The sequence below is a fragment of the Neomonachus schauinslandi genome, chromosome 4, assembly GCF_002201575.2.
Source record: "Neomonachus schauinslandi chromosome 4, ASM220157v2, whole genome shotgun sequence".
NCBI classification, from domain to species: Eukaryota; Metazoa; Chordata; class Mammalia; order Carnivora; family Phocidae; genus Neomonachus; species Neomonachus schauinslandi.
Genome location: NC_058406.1, coordinates 102,999,106 through 103,019,575, shown reverse-complemented (window position 1 = coordinate 103,019,575; position 20,470 = coordinate 102,999,106). Strand labels below are relative to the sequence as shown.

General features: G+C 49.3%; 3 protein-coding genes across 4 annotated transcripts in view; 2 read left to right on the top strand and 1 right to left on the bottom strand.

Moving 5' to 3' along the window:
• Positions 1-5,637, top strand: part of LYSMD1 (LysM domain containing 1) — an 8,875-nt gene extending 3,238 nt beyond the window's left edge. For both annotated transcript variants that reach the window (XM_044914167.1, XM_021688022.1), the window contains exons 2-3: positions 3,680-4,044; positions 4,442-5,637. In XM_044914167.1, the coding sequence (XP_044770102.1) occupies positions 3,680-4,044; positions 4,442-4,580 (504 nt within the window). In that variant the 3' untranslated portion in view covers positions 4,581-5,637. The remainder of the gene's footprint in view (positions 1-3,679; positions 4,045-4,441) is intronic.
• Positions 5,638-5,701: 64 nt separating this feature from the next.
• TNFAIP8L2 (TNF alpha induced protein 8 like 2) lies at positions 5,702-8,641 on the bottom strand. Its single transcript, XM_021688023.1, has 2 exons — positions 8,553-8,641; positions 5,702-6,753 (listed from the first exon to the last, which is right to left on the bottom strand). The coding sequence occupies exon 2, from the start codon at positions 6,746-6,748 to the stop codon at positions 6,194-6,196; it is 555 nt and encodes a 184-aa protein (XP_021543698.1). The 5' UTR covers positions 6,749-6,753; positions 8,553-8,641; the 3' UTR covers positions 5,702-6,193.
• A 9,875-nt stretch (positions 8,642-18,516) lies between these two features.
• Positions 18,517-20,470, top strand: part of SEMA6C (semaphorin 6C) — a 12,790-nt gene continuing 10,836 nt past the window's right edge. Inside the window, exon 1 of the mRNA XM_021688027.1 lies at positions 18,517-18,602. The gene's annotated coding sequence lies outside the window, so the exon portion shown is untranslated. The remainder of the gene's footprint in view (positions 18,603-20,470) is intronic.

Genomic DNA, 20,470 nt, shown 5'->3' with positions numbered 1-20,470 from the left:
ATCGGGCTCCCTGCTCGGCGGGGAGTCTGCTTCTCCCTCTGACCCTCCCCACTCTCATGTGCTCTCTCTCATGCTCTCTCTCTCAAATAAATAAATAAAATCTTAAAAAAAAAAGATTTTATTTATTTTTTTGACAGAGAGAGACACAGCGAGAGAGAGAACACAAACAGGGGGAGCAGGAGAGGGAGAAGCAGGCTTCACGCTGAGCAGGGAGCCTAATGCGGGGCTTGATCCCAGGATCCTGGGATCATGACCTGAGCCAAAGGCAGACACTTAACAACTGAGCCACCCAGGCGCCCCCAGTTGTTTGTACCTTTTACATGTTTGTCTTCCCAATAACCTGTACTTTCCTTAAAGGACAGAACTGTTTTCTTTCAATTTTATATCTCTGGAGTCTGGCATAGTCCCCGGCACATAGAAGCTAATAGATGTTTTTTTGAACGAATGAAAACATGGCTAAGATTTCCACAGGTGGAGACTGGGAGGATAGGAAAGTGAACATTTCAAGTAGAGGCCATGGCCTAAACAAAGGAAGTGGATATGAAAGTACTGAATGGCCCCTTCATCCCAGCAGAGGCTCAGAAGCTGTGCAAAGAAGAGAACCGTGCCACTGGTAAATCAGCTATTATTTATGGAGGTTTTCTTACAGCCCTGTACCCTTCTGAGTACAAAAAAGCTCTGTAGTCTAGTGAAGGGTTCCAGGTTCTGGCCTCATTCTGCTGCTTACCAGCTGAGTGGCTGCATAAGTCACTTCACCTGTCTGGGACCTGTTTCCTTACCATTTGTAAAATGAGGATGAGGTATTAAATAATGATAATTACCTGAGTTGTCATCACCTGTCATTTAAAGGACACTTAGTATGTGCCAAGTTCTATATATTATCTCATTATTATCTCCATAAGATTTTATGAAGTGGATGTAACTAGTCCCCAGATATTTAAAGATAAGGAAAGCGAGGCTTAGGGTCATAACTTGCTACAGACTACAAGTCTGCTTAGTAGAGCTAGGATTCAGACCAGGTTGTCTCATTCTAAAATCCTCACTTTGAACTGCTCTGTTAAACTAACTAGATTCTAATGGCCTTTCTAGCTCAGCAGACTGGCTCAGCAGCCTAGGACTCCTCTGGGGTTTGGCTTTGGTTGCATCCTTTTTAAAGGGGGAATGATGTTGCCTTATATGGTACTTCTAGGAAATAATAAAAGCACCAGAAAATTCACAGAATTCATAACATCTTCAAGCTAGGGACTTAGGATATTATCTAGGCAAAATAAAATCTATAGCATTAAAGCGCTTTGCAAAATAAGGGTACAAAACTGCAAGCCAATTTTAATTTTTTTTATAGTTCAAATTAATCCAGTTTTATTTTGGACACATTATAGCATAAGATTTTTACTAACATACTACATTTGCGGTTTCTATATTTTGTTATCTAGTTTATTTACTCATAAAGCATTAATGAACCTCTACTGTGTGCCAAGTTTGTGTGATGCTGAGGAGTGCCTTAGGATACAGAAACAGCATCCCTGCCCTCAAAGGACTCACAGAGTTTGGGCAAGACAAATATGCAAAGAGGTGAATAACAATATAATAGGGTAGGTATTATGCGGCAATATTTACAGCATACCTTGGGAGCCCTGGAGAAGGTAACACAAAGGGAGTGATAGTTGATGAGAAGAAGTTTTCCCAGCAGAGAAGGGAACAGTGGAGAAGTATTTTAGGTAGATAAAGACACAAAGGTGTGAAAGATCATAAAATGTTCAGAAAAAAAATGAAAAGTTCAGGATGGCAAAATGTATAGGTGGCAGAAGAAGAGAGATGAGGCTAGACATCTTACGGGGGTAGATTGAGAACCCTTGAATGCTAATTTGAATTTTATCTCTGAGCCAATGGGGAGCCATAAGAGGTTGATAAAGCAGGGTAGTAGGTTGATCAGATTAATTTTTTTTTAGAAAGATAGATGTTAGCAGGGTGGAGATACATAGAAGTGGAGAGAGGAAGACCAGTTAAAAAAACCGTTGTAATGCCCGGATGAGAAATATTAAAAATCTGTTTTAAGGTAATGGTGGTCAACATAAAGGTCAGACTAGACAGGAGAGAGATTTTTGCAGCACTTTTGTTGACCAGTTCGGTATGGGTGTTGAAAGAAAAGAGTGATTATGGATGGCATTGATATTTCTACCTTGGGTGGCAAGTGGAAGGTAATGCCAGTCACTATGTTCGGTGATGAATAAATAGGTACTAAATAAATATTTGGTCAGTGAAATTATTAATATTAGTGTGAAGAGCATCCCCAGAAGGAATAAAAAGGCCCAGCTTTGTCATTAACTTGCTGGATAGTATTAGGCAAGTAACTTAACCTCTCTGAGCCTCAGTTCCTTCATCTTTAACAGAAGTTCTTCCTTTTTTTTTTTTTTTTTTTATTTTATTTATTTGACAGACAGAGACACAGCGAGAGAGGGGACACAAGCAGGGGCAGAGGGAGAGGGAGAAGCAGGCTCCCCGCTGAGCAGGGAGCCTGATGCGGGACTCGATCCCAGAACCCTGGGATCATGACCTGAGCCGAAGGCAGACACTTAACGACTGAGCCATCCAGGTGCCCTTTAACAGAAGTTCTTAAAGTGAGGTCTAGGGATCCCTTGGAGTCTCAGGGACTCAGGATCTCAGGATCACAAGGTCAAAACTATTTTCATAGTAATGATAATAAGGCTCTGTCTTTTTCATTCTCATTCTCATGAGTGTACTCAATTTTCCAGAAGCTATAAGACATTTAATATTACAGCCCATTGAATGTCGAGGCAGATAGGAGAATCCTCTGTGGTCTTTTGTTAACTCAGACATTAAAGTGACTTGCAAAAATGTAAAACAGTGCCTCTCTTTTTGCTCCATTTGTTGTTGTTTTGGAAAATAGTTATTTTCCATTAAAATATTTATGTTAACATGTAATGGTTATTTTGTTTTAAACATTTATTTATTTTACAGAGAGCAGGAGCGAGTATGGGGGGGCGCCAAGGGAGAGGGAGAGAGAGAATCTCCAGCAGACCCCCTGCTGAGCCAGGAGCCTGATCCAGGGCTCAATGCCACGACCCTGAGATCATGACCTGAGCCGAAATCAAGAGTCAGATGCTTAACTGACTGAGCCACCCAGATGCCCCTATAATGGGTTATTTAAAAGAAATACACGTTTGGGCGCCTGGGTGGCTCAGTTGGTTAAGCGACTGCCTTCGGCTCAGGTCATGATCCTGGAGTCCTGGGATCGAGTCCCGCGTCGGGCTCCCTGCTCGGCAGGGAGTCTGCTTCTCCCTCTGACCCTCCTCCCTCTCATGCTGTCTCTCATTCTCTCTGTCTCAAATAAATAAATAAAATTTTAAAAGAAATACACGTTTTTCAGTTTGTTCAGTTTTAATTTATAATACCTTAAATGTTGATAGCTATAATCTACATAAATGAAAGCTTTTTTTCCTCAATAGTTTTTAATAATGTCAGGGGACCCTAACACCGAAAAGTATGGAAACCTCTGATCAATAAAATAGGAATGATACTAATATCAGCCCTTTGTATTTTAGCTTGGTTGTTATAGGGTCAGATAAGACTGTACAATCACTTTAAAAGGCATGAGATGCTGAACAGATAGAAGATTGATATTATTACTGTCATTAATTGCGGTGACTTTTTTTTAAAGATGGAACAGATTAAGCGTGCAAACCGCCTTTATACTAATGACTCCATCTTCCTGAAGAAAACCCTCTACATCCCCATCCTGACAGAGCCCAGAGACCTGTTCAATGGTTTGGATTCTGAGGAAGAGAAGGATGGAGAGGAAGAGGCACAGTCAAGTAAGGATGAAGCTCGGCCACCCTCAGCTGACAGGAAGAAACAAGAGACAGGTTCAGGCCGTGCTAACGGGGAGGTCCTTCCCACACCTGGCCGGGAACCCCCAACTCCCATCCATGACCTCTCTGCCTCTGATTTCCTTAAGAAGCTTGATTCACAGATCAGCCTGTCAAAGAAGGCTGCTGCCCAGAAGCTGAAAAAGGGGGAAAGTGGGTGAGTCTTGAACGGTTCCTTTTAAGCCCCTCCATAGACTTCTGCCTCCTTGCAACCTTACCTGACCAGACCCACAAGTAGTCAGCAAAAGCAGGGGAAAGCCTTTCGCCCAGGTGGCCCTGAAACAACAGAGCCAGTGGCTGCTGGGATGGGTAGAGCAGCAGGAAATGGTTCTCTGTTCTCACTGGGGTGAAGTAGATGAGTGGTGTTGTAGCTCTCATGATCCATGAAGGAGCATTAGGGTTAGAATTTATCGAGAGGGTAATGAGACTCCATCTCAGAGCAAGCAGCTCATGTATATTAGGAGGGGAGGACAGCTTCCCATGTACCTGTTCACTGGGACCTTTCTCAGGTTCTTCCCCTGACCTGTCACTTTGCCCCCTTTCCTCACCTGCAGGGTACCTGGGGAGGATTCAGGCCTTCACCTGAGCTCCCCACGGATGCAGCAGCGAGCAGTCCTAGGTCCAGTGCCGCTGACCCGGACCTCTCGGACCCGGACGCTTCGGGACCAGGAGGATGAAATCTTCAAACTCTGATGTCCCCAGAACTGATTGAGAGAAGATGTTGAAGGAGCAACTTGAGGGGGAGAGGAGCCTGAGGTGAGGCTCAAGAACATGGCTTCCCAGCCCACCTCCCTCCCTCCTGCCATCTTCCCAGCCTCCTGTCGATCTAGAGTTCCTTGGCCTGGGGCAGCTTTATTGGGGATGGGGAATAGAACCCTCCTCAGTTCTTGGGCTGAATCTAGAGCTGTCTTTTAGATTCAAAAGGCTCTTTTTACATCCCGGCTGCCTTTCCCATCCCTTTTACCATTCCTTGGCCTTAGAGCAGGGAGACAAGGACTCCCCCAGCCCCCAACCTCCTCCCCATTTCCGACTATATTACCTAATTTATTTGGTGCTATATTGAAGTAATATTTGTTTGCTGTATCTTATTGTTTCCCTCTTGTAACTGAAAAATGGGATTTCTATAGTTCTGGGGCGAGGGGAATCCAGGACCAGAGAGCCAGTGACTGCCGGTTCCCCACCTTTGCCACCTTCTTAGGCAAGCATGTTACTGAGGATGGGGCAATCTGTGACCTAGCCCTTCTGCAGAGAATGGCAGACAGTGCTGGGCCTTTCCCCCAATCTCAAAGTAAAGCGTTTGGGCTCAGTTCTGACTAACCAGTTCATAACTTTTTCATAACTCTCGCTCTGAGAAAAAACAGCGAAGTAGGGACCGGAACTCTCCATGCCACCAGTTCAGCCTTCTAACCTGCTCCTCTGTTCAGCCTGTGTGAGGCTAAGGGATGAAAGAAGAATTACCTTGGAGTTTGAAGAGGAGGACGGTTGGGGGAGACTTTTTGTTGTGGAAGTTTCTTTGTTACACTCCCTCCCCACCAGAGCCTGTTGATCTATGCCTTGCTCCTCACTGCATATTTATTTGCAATTTGTAGCACGGATCTGCGGTACAGTTGGTTTTTGTTTTGTTTTGTTTTGTTTTAGTTTCTTAAGCAGAAGTAGGCAAGGGAACCCCAGTGATACTTGAAACTATGCCTCAGTCTCCCGTATGGAAATGGTGAGAGGTGAGATAAGTGGTGTTTCTGTATCTCCTGCCTCTGTGACAGTCGTAAGGTGTAAGAAGCTGGAGAGATTAAACATTGAGCCCTGTGCATGTTAAGTAGTTTTATTTCCCCTGTGAGAATCTCCCCTGCCCTAGCCCCTTCTTCCTGCGCTCTGGAACAGAGCCTCTGGTATCTGTCCATGCTCTGCCTGGAGCTGGAGGTCTAGGAGGACCCTCCTGTCTTTAGTGTCCCCTGAAGGGTTAGTTGGGCTATGCCCTCTTCCCCTGGTTCACAATGGAGGGGGCTTCCCTGTTTCAAATGTCCCTTATGGGGGAAATAGAGATCCAAGTTTCACTTCGTCTTTTTCAGGCAGCTTTGTTTCCTGTGCTGGGGCTGGAGTGGGAGAGAGGCCTCAACCCTCAGCTTTGCTTCTTCTCCACCAGCAGTTGGGGGGGTGGGGTGGTCTCAGAGGCAAAAGCACTCTGGGGAAAGACTGAAGCCTGAGGACTGAAGAGCATTAGTGCAGATGAGCAGGGTTAGAGAGCCCATTCGGTGTGGTTTTCTCAGTCCGCCGTGCGGCTAAGGTAGGACGTGCTGGGTCCCGGGCCGTCAGAGCTTGCCCTCGTCCAGCAGCTTCCGGAGCCCATCGCAGATCTTGCCCCGGTGCTGAGTGAAGTCGGGCCCGTAGAGGGCCGTGAGCAGGCCGGCGTCGGAGAAGTGATCGAACACGTGGCGGATGCGGCCGTGCGACTTGGGCGTGAGGTGGCGCGCCACCAGCTCCAGCAGCGTGTCCCGGCACTCGGTCAGCAGGCTGGCCAGCACGGCCGCCTCGAAGGTGAAGTCTACCTCGCCGAAGCTGAGCGCGGTCATGGCGCCCTGCCGCAGCTTTTGGCGGAAGCGGTCAGCCAGGGCCAGCTCCCCGGGGCCGAAGCAGCCGCTGCGGTGCAGCACGGCCACCTTGACGGCCACCTTGATGAGGTCCTTGAGAACGCGCTGCGCCTGCGGCCGGCTGTGCGTGTACTCCTTGGAAACGCGGTAGAGCTCGTCGAGCACCTCGCTGCTCGTCTCGTCCATGAACAGATGCGCCACCGAGCGACCTGCCATCTTACTCAGCAGCTTCTTCTCTGCTTGCAGTGCCAGACTCTTTGAGCTGAAGGACTCCATAGTTCCTGGGGAAGGGGGAGGGGGTCTGCGGTCAGACACTGGAAGAAATGCCACAGGCTTCCGTAGAGAGAAATGGCTTTTCTCCCTTTCTCTGGTTTCTATCTCATTGTCATCTTTTTTTTTTTTAAGATTTTATTTATTTTAATTAGAGAGAGCACAAGTAGGCAGAGCGGCAAGCAGAGGGAGAGGGAGAAGCAGGCTCCCCACAGAGCAGGGAGTCCGATGTGGGGCTCGATCCCAGGACCCTGGGATCATGACCCGAGCTGAAGGCAGACGCTTAAGGACTGAGCCACCCAGGCGCCACTCATTGTCATCTTTCTTTGTCATCTTTTCTCCCTGGGCCCCCTCAGTCTTCTCTGCCTTGTTCCCATTTCTTTTCCTGTGGAACTGTAGGAAATCTCGACCTCTACACTTCCCAGAGGGGCATGCTAGCTTTGGTGGGGGCGTGAGGGCACACAGGCCGCTAGCCCCCACAAGTGAAGCCTTAAAGGGGAAGTCGGCTGTTGCTGGGCTACAGGGGAAATGATAAGGCTCACCTGGCGGCTAGTTGTCACAGCGACCACTGGGGACACTGACTATGTACCATACATCTATGAGGTGTGGCTGTTACTCTCCTTGCTTTACAGCCAAGCAAACTGAGGCTTGCTTTAAATAATTTACCCGAGGTCAAACGCAACCATCTTCCTGACTCCAAAAGTCCGTGGCAGCTCATGTACTATACTGCCTTGGGAAGTGGGTGAGGTAGGGGTCCCAGGAGTCCTGGTAAAAATAATAACTCACGTTTATTGAGAACATATGTGCCAAGTGCTTTATGGGAATTGTCCCAGTCTTCCCAACCCTTTGTAAGGTAGGTGTCCCCATCTTGCCATGAGAACACTGAACCTAAGAGAAATCAAGCAACTTGGCCAAAGTCACTAGCAAATGATTAAAATGGGCCTCGAACTACAGAACCCAAAGAAACCTCCTTCCCTGGAACGCTTTCACTGAGGTTGATACGGACTAAGGAAGCATGAGAAACAAACACCTCCGGGGGGGCAGGTAGTAGTAGAGGCCCGTGGTCTTCTGCTGGGACTGAACCGAGGACCCTCCTGGTGGCACATCACCGCCACATATCCAGGGTTCTCTCCCCATGGTCTTTGCCCGTGGTTCTGGTTGTTTTGCTTCTTACTTCCCCCCTCCCCTGCTCTGCAGGATGTGGCTGTTACCGCAGTGAGGAGCAGCCTCGCCCTCTCCCCTGAAGGCACAGGGGAGATGGGTACCGTTGCGGGGAGGGTCTTGCCCCGCTGTATCAGTCCAGTGGGAACCTGAAACCTCGCTTTTTGCTCCTGGCCTTGGGGTTTTCTGGACCAGGCTCCACAGCCGGAAGAGGAGATTGCTCCATGCGAGCCTTCCTTCCTCCTTGGCCTTCCTGTTACCCAGCTCTTCATTGCACCCGTGGTTATCTCACATCTGGTCCACTGTCCTCTCCCTCCCGTTTCAGCCTCCCTTTTTCTCTTGTCTGGGTCCTGCCCTGTGATCCTTGGGCCAAGCTCTCCCTCTGGCCATTATGTCTACCTCCATGTCTCCTACGATGTCCTCACATCTCTCAGTACTCTGTCACACACCCATATCACCCCCATGCCTCCACCCTGCCTCTATACTGTCCCAAACCATGTCTTTCTGAGGCTGCCTTGCCCCAGAGAAGACTGAGCTGGGCCTCTGCTGAGAGTCTCACAACATGGAAGGCTCAGGCTGACAGAGCTGGGACTCTTCTGCCACCATCACCCCTAAAGCCTCTACCCTTCTGTCGTTGACGGCCCCTCACCTGCCGCGTGCGCTGGGTGCCAGTCTCGCCTTGGACGTTCCGGGAGAGCTGACAGAATGGAGAAGCTCCTAAGTGAGAGGCCCTTTGGCTTGGCCCCACCCCTCAAGCCCCGCCTACCTACTCTGTGCTCAACCTCCCGTTCATCACACTGTCCTTGAGACAGTCTGTGGCCCAAGAGCCTCCTAGAAATGCAACAAAGGTTAAAAGGAATAGCACTCTGTAGGAAATAGCCCTGGTTTTGTGAGGTTAGGGGGACGGATTGCGCATCCTCTGCTCTCAAATTGTCTGCCTCTTTATTTCCTTGATGCCCAGTTCTTGAAATCTTCTTCTTCTATTTCTGTGATACTGGGAAGGATGTGAAGTACAAATTGCTAGGGCGGGGATCAGTGGGGAAAGTTCTGAAGATTAGGCTGGAGATGCCAGAGCTGGGCCAGAGACCAGCAGATGTGAGTGTGTTCCTGGAGTCTCCAGGGAAGGGTGGTGCTCAGGGCAGCGATACCATGAACATAGGCTTCCAGTAGTTGGCTGGGTAAGGGGTGGCATGGACTGTCCCCACCCTTAATCCTAGAGAGGAAGGTGCTGGGGACAGGGCGGCCAAACCAGATGTGACCAGCAGGTGTCAGCACAGCATTGAACCACTAGAGGAAACAAGCCCGCTTGCTGTGCTTTGTCGCTGCTACAGGGATGCAGAAATGAAGATAAGTTACAGTTTCTGAAGGAGGCCAAAGTATTTACCATCAAGAATTATCCTTGGGGCGCCTGGGTGGCTCAGTCAGTTAAGCGTCTGCCTTCGGCTCAGGTCATGATCCCAGGGTCCTCGGATCGAGCCCCGCATCAGGCCCCCTGCTCAGCGGGAAGCCTGCTGTTCCGGCTCCCTCTGCCCCTCCCCCGCTTGTGCTCGATTTCTCTCTCTCTCAGATAAATAGATAAAATCTTAAAAAAAAAAAAAAAGAATCAGACAGCCTTGTCAGGGAGATAAACTTAAGCATATGTAACTACAATGCAAGTCAAATGACGTCATTAACTTAATAGAAATTGGAAGAATAATGACAGTAAAAAGAAGTTTAGATTATTTCTGATAGGAGGGCCGAAGAGGCAGAATGAGAAGGATGGATTCAACTATTTACTAGGCAGAAATGGGGGAGAAGTGCTTCCCAGACGATGGGAATTAGCATAAGCCATACAACAGATAAAGGTAATATGGGGCATACTCAGAAAGTGTTGATTTATTCTGTATGTCTGCAGCCCAGGTTGTTTGAGAAAGAAGTGAAGAAGGAAAAATCAGACCGTGGTAGGCTTTAACAGACTTGCTCAAGTGTTCACATTTCTTCTGTGGGCAGTAGGGAGACATTTGGCATTTGGGATCAGCGGGGAGACATCAGTAGCTCAGTGGGAATGGGTTAGAGGCTTCATTAGGTTTTTTGCTGTGGGAGGGCCTGCTGGATCAGGGGTTAGCTTGCTTAAGCACAGGATGAGGCCTGATGAGAGACCTCAGGCTTTGGTGATTTTATAAGAAGTTCCAGCAGAAGGGGAAGGATTGGAACATTGGCTAGGTGGCAAAAGCTGAAGAGTAAAGTGAGGTTCGGAAGTAGGAGCCATCCTCCTTGCATGATGCCACAACAACCGTGGGTCCTGCCTCTTGGGAGACAGTGGTTGAGCCTTGGCCCCTTCCTTACTGCCATCTCTCACCACAGGGTCTAGAGCTGAGGGCCCCTGATACAGCCTAGACTGGGAGATGCTGACGACTCCTTTGAGGAGTATGATGGTAAGGGGATGAAGAGCAAAGCTACTTTCCAGGTAGCTTAAGGGGGTGGGGAGCTGGACTGAGAGAGGGACTATTTTTAGCTTGGAGTTTGAGGACATTTGTAGGCTGAGCTGAAGGAGCAGGTGGAGAGGAATGTTTCCAAAGCGCCAAGGAGAGGGAATGGCTAAGGAGCAAGGTGTGGGGGCAGATGGCAAAGAGCGGACTGGAGTTCCGGAGAGGGAAGTGAGGAGAGATCAGAGGTCATATTTGTTGAGTGCACTCTGCCCCATGTTATGTAAATACCTCATTTAACTCTCTGGTACCCTTATGAGTTAAATGTCGCCGTATCCTGTTTGTTGATTGGAAAAGGCTGAGGCTTTGAGAGATTAAATAACCTGTCCCCAAATTCAAGAGCTAGTTAAATGGCCAACAGAGGGCCTTGCATGATTCCCAAGTCTGTGCCTTTCCTGCTAATTACCTCACAAGAGTGTGAGGCAGTGAGTTCGGCCTCATAATGAATGTGGCAGCATTCTACTCCTATATCCTCTGATCAATTCACTGATCCTACATTCTGGGGACAGTCATAGGTGGCACTACCAAAACAATAGGGACAGGAGAGAGTCCTTTTTAAAAGAAATGCGCAATCTAATTGAAAAATAGGGGAAGTGTGAGTACAGGAAGATGCAAATAGAGTGATACTTGCTGAATCCAGAATTCTACTACCAATTCCTTATGCATTGACCTCCCCAGCTTCTCCTCGGGTCTGCTCCTTGTCCTCAGCAACATCTGCCCCTTGTATCGGAGCTGTGTTGCAATTCTCTCAGTTCCTCCAGTGCTCACCCTGTGTGATTGCTATCCCTCTCTTTCCACCTTGTCCTGTGTTCTAGACTTTCCTACTTCTTGTTTCTCTGCCTGGAACTCTTCCCACACACACCTCTTCCTACTCAGCCTTCAGTCTCAGCTGGATAGTCAAATCTGTGGAGCCATCATGAGTCCCTAAACCACATTAGACCCCTCTGATATATAGTCCTTTAGAACTGTATACCTCCCTCTTAGAGTGTGGCCCCCTTCGCTGTAATTTGTGCTTTTATCAACCGCATCCCCACTAGCCTGTAAACTCCATGAGGGCGGGGATGACGCCTTAGAGCCCGCAGTGTGCCTGGCACACACTCTGCTGAATCAATATTGGCTGAAAGAATAAATTCAAAACTCACCCAAGAACTAGGAGATAAGGGGGACGTAGTAGCAACATAACAGTCACATGTAGTATTGTGCATTTAATTCACTCACGGGCAAGTGTTTATTTTCTCTTAATCTATACCCATTTTGAATAACCTCCGAACCCACAGCATATAATCAGCAGCAAATTAAAAGAGGAAAGAGGAGCTTTTAGAAGCAAGAGCACTGATAACAATGAAAATTCACACAGATTGGGGTGCCTGGGTGGCTCAGTCGGTTAAGTGTCTGCCTTTGGCTGAGGTCATGATCCCAGGGTCCTAGGATCGAGCCCCATGTCTGGCTCCCTGCTTGGGGAGTCTGCTTCTCTCTCTGCCCCTCCCCCCGCTCATTATCTCTCTCTCTCAAATAAATAAATAAATCTTAAAAAAAAGAAAAAAAGAAAATTCACACAGATCAAAAGAGGGGACTAGGAAAACAAAAAAGGAGACAAATGAAAACTAGCATTTGTGGCCATATATAGAAGAGGAGCGCACAGTATTAAGCATGTATATTCTAGACTTTGCTGTCCTCACTGTTTTCCTGTACAATTAAGTTCGCAGCGCTTCCTCTGAGTAAGGAAACAACTGGTTGAGTGATGGCATCTTAAATGTGTGAAACATTTTTGGATTTACGGAACATTTCTCCTGCATCACTTTACTTGATAGTGTGAGGTGGGCAAGCAGGGAAAGTGACCACTCACAGATGGCAGACTCAGCCGTAGAGAGAAGTGATTTATCCAAAGTCATGCTCCACAGCTCAGTCTAGGTCTTAGTGACCCAGTCATGCTCTTCCCACTATCTAATCCACAGGAAATTAACAATACCTTTTGGAATAATCCCTATTTGAAACAGTTAAAATGAAAATGTTTTGCACTCAATTGGGTAAACTTCAGTTATCTGGGACAAAATGCAGAAGGGAACATTCCTATGCTTCTGTTTAGCTGAGGTTGCACCATGGTTAAGCTCAGTACTCTCGAATCATTTTAGGAAGAGAAAGTTCAGTGTCATTTGAAGCAGTCAAGCAAGACTTCAACCTGACATAGCTGGAAGTAGTTCACATCTTTGATGCATTTTTTTCTTCCTCCACTCACCAAATGCCAGGCATTATGACTAAGTGCTGGAAATACAAAGATAAAAGACAAGCTTCCTGTCTTTACACTGAGTGGTAAAAACCTATGGAAAATCCAAATGGAAATATCCAATAAGTGGTTGTAAAAGTTGAGTTTAGAGCTTAGGAGAAAGACCCAGGTTGAATAGCTAGATTTTATGAGGAACAGCACATAAGTCATTATTTTTTTTAAAGATTTTATTTATTTATTTCAGAGAAAGAGTGTGAGCAGGGAGAAGGGCAAAAGGAGAGGGAGGGAGAGAATCTTCAGCAGACTCCATGCTGAGCGCAGAGCCCATCGTGTGGTTTGATCTCACGATCCTGACATCATGACCTGAGCTGAAACCAAGAGTCTGACACTTAACTGACTGAGCCACCCAGGTGCCCCACATAAGTCATTATTGTAACGTTTGGTGTGGGTTATCTTGACCAGTGAGAATGTGTAGAGCAAGAAGAGGTGACTAAGGACACGACTCTAGGGAACAGCAACATTTAAGGAGAGGTCAGAGAAGGCTGAGAAAGAGAGGTCATAGTAATAGAAGTGAAGTCATTCATTCTTTTAAATAATACATATTGGGGCACCTGGGTGGTGCAGTTGGTTAAGCATCTGACTCTTGATTTCCACTCAGGTCATGATCTCAGGGTCGTAGCATTGAGCCCCGCCTCAGGCTCTGCTCAGGGCAGTCTGCTTGAGATTCTCTGCCCCCCCCCAACCCCTCCCGCTTGTGCTCTCACTCTCTAAAGTGAGTAAATAAATCTTTTTTTTTTAAGATTTTATTTATTTATTTGAGAGAGAGAGATGAGAGAGAGCACATGAGACGGGGGAGGGTCAGAGGGAGAAGCAGACTCCCTGCCGAGCAGGGAGCCCGATGCGGGACTCCATCCCGGGACTCCAGGATCATGACCTGAGCCGAAGGCAGTCGCTTAACCAACTGAGCCACCCAGGCGCCCCGTAAATAAATCTTTAAAAAAATTTTTTTAATTAAAAAAATATATTTATTAAGCCCCTAGTTTCTGTCAAGAGAAAGTACCCAGGAGCCAAAAGAGGAGAGCATTTCAAGGAAGGAGGGGTTAAGAGGGTCAAATGCCATAAAGAGGGCAAAAGGATAAAGACTGAAGAGCTGTTCACTGAATGTGACACGGAGGTCATTAGGGCCTTGATGGGAACAATCTCAGTGGATTAATGGGGGTAAAAAATAAGATGATTGAGAAGTGAATGAGAATAGGGAAATGCGTGAGTATAGGTGGCTCTACAGTTTAGCTGTGAAGGGAAGAAACTGAGTGATAGCTAAATACAGACAAGGATCAAGGGAAAGTTGAGAATTTTTTTTTTTAATCATAAAAAAAAAGTAAATAAAAATCTTTTCTAAAAATGAAGGAGAAAGGATTTGAAGACATGTGGAACAAGGCCCCTAAGTAAGAGATGGGACAGATTTAGGCAACCAGTGTGTTAACAGTTAACTGCTGCTATGTGCCAGGCACTGTGCTAAGTGCAAAGTATACAGAGACAAGCAAGACAGCCTAGCTAGGCCCTGTGTGCATGGAGCTTATGGTAACGTGGGAAGGTGAACCTTGGACAGGCAATATGGGTGCCTCATCTACTGGGATGACAGAGATGTGAGGATGCAGCGAAGTACATCTGGAGAGGGCCCAAGAAGTTGGTGGAATTCTCACATTACTACTGTTTTCTCTGACAATGCATGTGGGTTCTGCTGAGATATGCAAGGAAGTAGTGAGGAGAGAAACTTGAGGAATAAGGTGGAAGTCTGAAATAGCTACTTTTAAGGATTGGGAGAGGGTGATTTTCCATGCTTGGAGATCCTGAATTTATTAACGTCTCCAATCTGTGGGACTGTGGGATTTTCTCCACAAGACGCTGAGGAGTAGGATTTGTCCTTTGAAGGAGTTCATCCATTTCTTTCCATACCCAGTGCCACCATCCTTACCTGACTGCCTCTTTCCCCTCATCTTTGAACCCCTTATTTTCTTGCTAGTAGGTTTCCTTGTCTTCTTGCTAAAATAAAGCATTTTGACAAATAACAACATTATTTGAGAACGTAAAATAACATCCTATTCCTGTCAGATTATTTTAACCTACTCAAGAATTCCAGGCCTTCCATAATTTGTCTCCCTTTTCCCTTTCCTCTACTTGTAACTACTGTCTTTCTTATGTTAGTCATACCCGGCCTTTTGCTATCCATGCTTCAGGCTCAATGCTTACCAAGTACAAACTTTTGTTTAAGCTATGTTACTCTTTGGAACATTTTCTCCTTTCTCTAACACCAAGCCAACTCCCACCAAAATTCTCTTATTCACCATGATAAAATGTATCCAACACCTTTCCCTGCAGTCATCATGAAAAACATTGTCTTTTCTTTCATTTAGGAATTATACTCAATGTAGCTCGCTCTTTCTTTCCTTTCTTTCTTTCTTTCTTTTGAGACTTGGTATTGCATTTTATTTATTTTTTTAAGATTTTATTTATTTGCCAGACAGAGATAGCGAGAGCAGGAACACAAGCAGGGGAAGTGAGAGAGGGAGAAGCAGGCTTCCTGCGGAGCAGGGAGCCCGATGTGGGGCTCGATCCCAGGACCCTGGGATCATGACCTGAGCCAAAGGCAGACACTTAACTGACTGAGCCACCCAGGTGCCCCAAAAGATTTTATTTTTAAGTAATCTCTAAACCCAACATGGGGCTCGAACCCACAACTGCAAGATCAAGAGTCACATGTTCTACCTAGTGAGCCAGCCAAGCATCCCAATGACCGTTTTATTTTTTCTATCTTTCTTTCAAGATTTTGTTTTATTTTTAAATATTTTATTTATTTGAGAGAGTAAGGACAAGCAGGGGGAGAGGGAGAAGCGGGCTCCCCACTGAGCAGGGAGACCGAGGATGTGGGCTCCATCCCAGGACCCCAAGATCATGACCTGAGCTAAAGTCAAACACTTAACAGACTGAGCCACCCAGGCGCCCCTTTCTGTGTTTGTTTCTATGAGTTAGTGGAATAGCTACTTCTCTTAAACTTAAAGGGATTGTCTTATGTATGGTCATCACTTGTGTAGACTGTGTGCCTGGTGACTTGCTGGCTGGCTGGAGTTTTGGCTGTCATGGGCTGGTGGTCTCGGGGCTCTCCTTCCTGGGACTGCCCTGGTGGGATGGTAGATGGTCATTTTTTTAAAGACTGGGACCACATCCTACAGTGGATTGTACCTGAAGTAAATGCTTAATACTTACTGGATAGAACTGATATTTTAGGTGGGCCCTAAAATTTTAAATAAATTGGGGCACCGGGGTGGCTCAGTTGTTAAGCATCTGCCTTCGGCTCAGGTCATGATCCCAGGGTCCTGGGATCGAGCCCCGCATCGAGCCCCGCATTGGGCTCCCTGCTCCGCGGAGAGCCTGTGTCTCCCTCTCCCACTCCCACTGCTTGTGTTCCCTCTCTCGCTGTCTCTCTCTGTCAAATAAATAAATAAAATCTTAAAAAATATTTTTTTAAATAAATTATACCTCAGTCTCCATTCACTAATCTATTTAATGAGCACATATTTGATTACCTAAGTCCTTTGCTAACAGCTGGGGAGATTTCTTTCGACCTCTGAGTGCCTTTATGTTTTGAGGTGTCTTTCTCCCCAAAACCTCTTTACAGCCTTTAAAACACCGAATTGCCTTGGACCCCCTGTAATTAGCCTTGTGTAAGTATTGTTCTATTGTTTCTGATTAGTCTCACTGGTTCACCTGGCCTTCCATCTGTGTGTGTGTGTGTGTGTGTGTGGTGTGTTTATATTTCTTGCTTACTCGTTGTGAGGCTTAGCCCAGTCAGTGATGCTACCCATCTTGATCTCGGTTCAGTAAAGACTGGCCATAAGTAGCAAACCCCTACCCCTCCTTTCCTCCAGCCCAGAAACTAGTATGTGGGAGTAGGGGAAAGGAGGTGCCCACTCAGATAAAACTATCCAAGAATGCCAGTGTCTCCCAGGCCACCCACTATCCTGGGAATTTTGAGAACGTCTTTTGTCCTAGCCCCCACGCAGGGAAAAAATCTCAGCAGGCAACACCAAGGTGGGAGCCAAGCAGTGCTGTCTAAAGTAGTCTCATTCTTCCTCCCCGCTGACCTTCCCAGAATCAAAGGGTCTTTATGGAGGGTGGAGATGGAGAAGGAGAAGTTTTGCTGTCTGAAGGAATGTCCAGGGCCCTCTGAAGAAAGATGGAATAGGGTGCCTGGATGGCTCAGTCGTTAAACATCTGCCTTCGGCTCAGGTCATGATCGCAGGGTCCTGGGATCGAGCCCGCATTGAGCCCTGCATCAGGCTCCCTGCTCAGCGGGAGGCCTGCTTCTCCCTCTCCCACTCCCCCTGCTTGTGTTACTGCTCTCGCTCTCTCTCTCTCTGTCAAATAAATAAATAAAATCTAAAAAAAAGAAAGAAAGAAAGAAAGAAAGAAAGAAAGAGGGCGCCTGGGTGGCTCAGTTGGTTAAGCGACTGCCTTCGGCTCAGGTCATGATCCTGGAGTCCCGGAATCGAGTCCCACGTCGGGCTCCCTGCTCAGCAGGGAGTCTGCCTCTCTCTCTGACCCTCCCCCCTCTCATGCTCTCTGTCTCATTCTCTCTCTCAAATAAATAAATAAAATCTTAAAAAAAAAAGAAAGAAAGAAAAGAAAGAAAGAGAAAGAAAGAAAGGTGGAACAACACTAATCCTGTGTCTTGGGGCCAGTAAGGCTATGTGGGGTTGGGACAGCTGGTCACTTTCCCTCTTTGGAGTCTCCATGTTGCTCCTCTTTCTGTGTGATTCTCTGAGGCAGTTTGTCCCAATCTCCATGTCTCTCTTTTGGCTTGAGCCCCACTCACCTGTCCTCTTCCATCAACCAACAGCCTGACTGCCAGCCACCCTGGCTTCCTGGCTCCCTAGTTCTTGGCCTAGTGGCCCATGCCCATCCTGCTCTGACAGAGGTGGGAGGGGAGGAGATGACGGGGACAAGAAAAACCTCCTGGTGACATCTTCCTTTCCTTTCCCAGGCCTCAAGCCCTCAAGTGCATGCTAGGCCTCCCTTATTGGGGTCATGATGAACATGGGGTGGAGGCACGTGGGGAGAAATAAGGAGGTTGAGTTAAAAACAGTAGAGAGGAGGGACAGAGGGTTGGGGCAGAGTAGAGGTTGAAGGGGGAGACTCTGGAAGCGGAAGCAGGATAGCCAAAGCCCCTGGGGAGAACGGAGGGAGGGAGAGTCGCGCGGCTCTGACAGCCCAGCCCAACCGAGGTCCCCGGGTTTCCCGTCTGTCTCTCCTTCCAGCTTCTCTTCTTCCTCTCGTGTGAGATTTCTCCCCAGGACCTCTCCATTTTAAAGCATGTGATCCCCTCTGTCCGAGTCTCAGCGACTGTCCGAGGGTCTCTCCATCTCGCGCCTGGCTTTGGTCTCAGGCTCAGCCTCCCGGCCTGGCCCTCTCGGTGGGCGGTGCTCCCGCGCCCCGCCCCCAAGAAGGACTATTGGTGAAGAGGTGTCGAGAAGGCGGTGTCCAGCCAGCTTCCGAGAGCCGGATTGGTTGCGGCGACCCAGAGGCGGGCTGGAGGCAGGGCCAGCCGGGAGGCGGGCGGGGCGGCTGGGGCCCGGCCCAGAGCCCCGGGCGGTCGCATTGTTTTCCTGCGCGGAGCCGCGGCGGGAGTGGGGGCTGCGACTGGGACCCAGGGCTCGCCCGACCCGACTGCGCCCCGGAGGTCGGATCCGAGCTCCATCCCATTCGGACGCTCGTCACGTCTCGCCAGAGCCCCAATCACGGATTGCGAACTCGGCGCGGTGCGGGGCCGCTGCCCGCCCGCTGCGATCTCGGTCCCGCTGACCCGGATCTCGGAGCAAGTACCCCGGAGCGGGGATGGGGTTGCAGGGAGGCGAGGAATAGCGGGGGCGCCGCAGGCTGGGGACAACCTTCCGAAGTGCGAGAGGGACCCGGGGAGGGTGCCAGCGCGCTGTGTGCCTGCCTGACGGAGAGGGTCGGCGGAGTTGGGGTGCACGGAGGGAGGAGGGGACCGTGGCCGAACCCCGTCAATGCACTGTTGGGCGCAGGGTCCGGGCGCCTCTTCCCACCGGGTTTCTCCGAGTCGCGTCCTCTGGGTTGGGGAGCGCGAAAGGCGATTATTTGAGGCACGCACCGTACAGAAGGTGGAAAACCTGGTCCCTTGACTCCCCAGCAGGGAAACTAAGGCTCTGAGACCCGCGGAGAACTGGACCCTCTCGATGTCCCTGCAGGGATGGGAAAGGGGACGCGTCGTTCCTGACTGTGGTGTGACGGCTGCGCCTCTGTCCTTGTGCAAACGGGAGTCTGAGCACCTCTCAGGGGGTTGGCTTGGGCAGAGAGTCGGGGAAGGGGGGCCCCAGAGAAACAACAGCCCCTGTGCCCTTCTCCTTCCTTCACCCCACTCGCCCCGGGGCTTTGTTAGACCGGGGTCTCCGAAGGGCGAGAGCCTGGCTGGCGACTGCACCTTGAGCCCGCGGACCCCGCTCAGCACCGGCCCCAGGCCTGCCCTCGTCGGTTCCCAGCCTCTGGCCCTGCTTCTCTGGCCTCGGAGACCCGCCTCCGCTCCCCAACCCGCGCTCCCATCCCCACTCTGCCTGCGCCTGCAGGCCCCTCCAGCCCCTCCTCCCGCTAACGTGGCTCTGGGACCCGGTCCCGGCCCAGACTCTGCTACCCGCCCCTCTCGGAGCCCCAGATCCAGTGAAGGGGAGACACGTCGAGCCCCTGGCCCTGGGCCCACCTTATGCCAGGGTCTAGACACCTGGATTATCCTCGTTGGGGGCTGGGTGGGAGGGAGGGTATGTTAGGAGCCAGGAGCTGAGGGTGGGGGAAATGTCTTGGAGAAGGGAATGCGCCTTCAGCCTGTTCCTCGAGGATTCTCGGCGCGCCCCTCACCCCCTCTACCTCTCCTCTGCTCCCCCAGAGGAAGGTGGACTGGGGCGGCCAACCAGCCTGAGAGCTTCCTGCTATTGTCCCCAGTCCAGTCTCCCCTTCTCCATCACTTCCCCAGCCCCCCTAGACTCTGGTTATGACTCTGGCCATGACCTGGCCACTCCCCAGAGGTGGCTGCAAGGGCCAGGAGGAGGAGAAGGGCTGTTTCCTCTCCCAGCAAAGGGAGGACCTTGGAGGGGGTGATAGAGACGACCAGGCCTCCCCCATTTGCTTCAGATGGGGGGAATTATGCAGCTGGGATTGGTCCCAGCAGAGTAAGCCTTTCCCCAGGCCCGGGGGTGGGATGGGGACTGCTTAGATGCTGCTCCTCCAAAAACAGATACGGGAAGCCCTCTTAAAAATATATCATACTTAAGTCTAGGGGGCCAACGCAAAGGCCAACCAAGTGTTTTCAGAGGCTGGACTAATCCAGTCTAAGTTGGGGGGTGGGGTGCAGAGACATTGGGTCGGAGGGAGGCAGGACCTGCTCTCTCAGGGAAGAAGGAAGGGGCTGGGGTGCTTGCTATCAGAGCATTTTGCCTAGAAATGAAGAGCATGTAAATGAGATGCAAATTAGCCTCTATTGTCCCCAGCTAGGGCGCTTTTGCTAAGAAGGCTGCTGGATTCTCAGGGTTTTAATGTGGGAGTGGTCATCATGCCCCCACAAACTCTCCCAGTCAACATTTTCCTCAAGACTGGTCCTGCAGTTCCAGGAGTTTCTGGCTAGGGGCCAGCCCCAGCCCCTGTCCTCACATCTTTAGGCATGAAGCGGCCAGCACCTTTGTAATCAAGCTCAATGTCAACCCCCCCCCCCCCCCCCCCCACAAACACACACACCCCCACCCCCCCCCCCCCCCCCCGCGCCCCAGCCCCCCCCCCCCCCCCCCCAGACCCCTCCCCCAATTTTCCAATTTC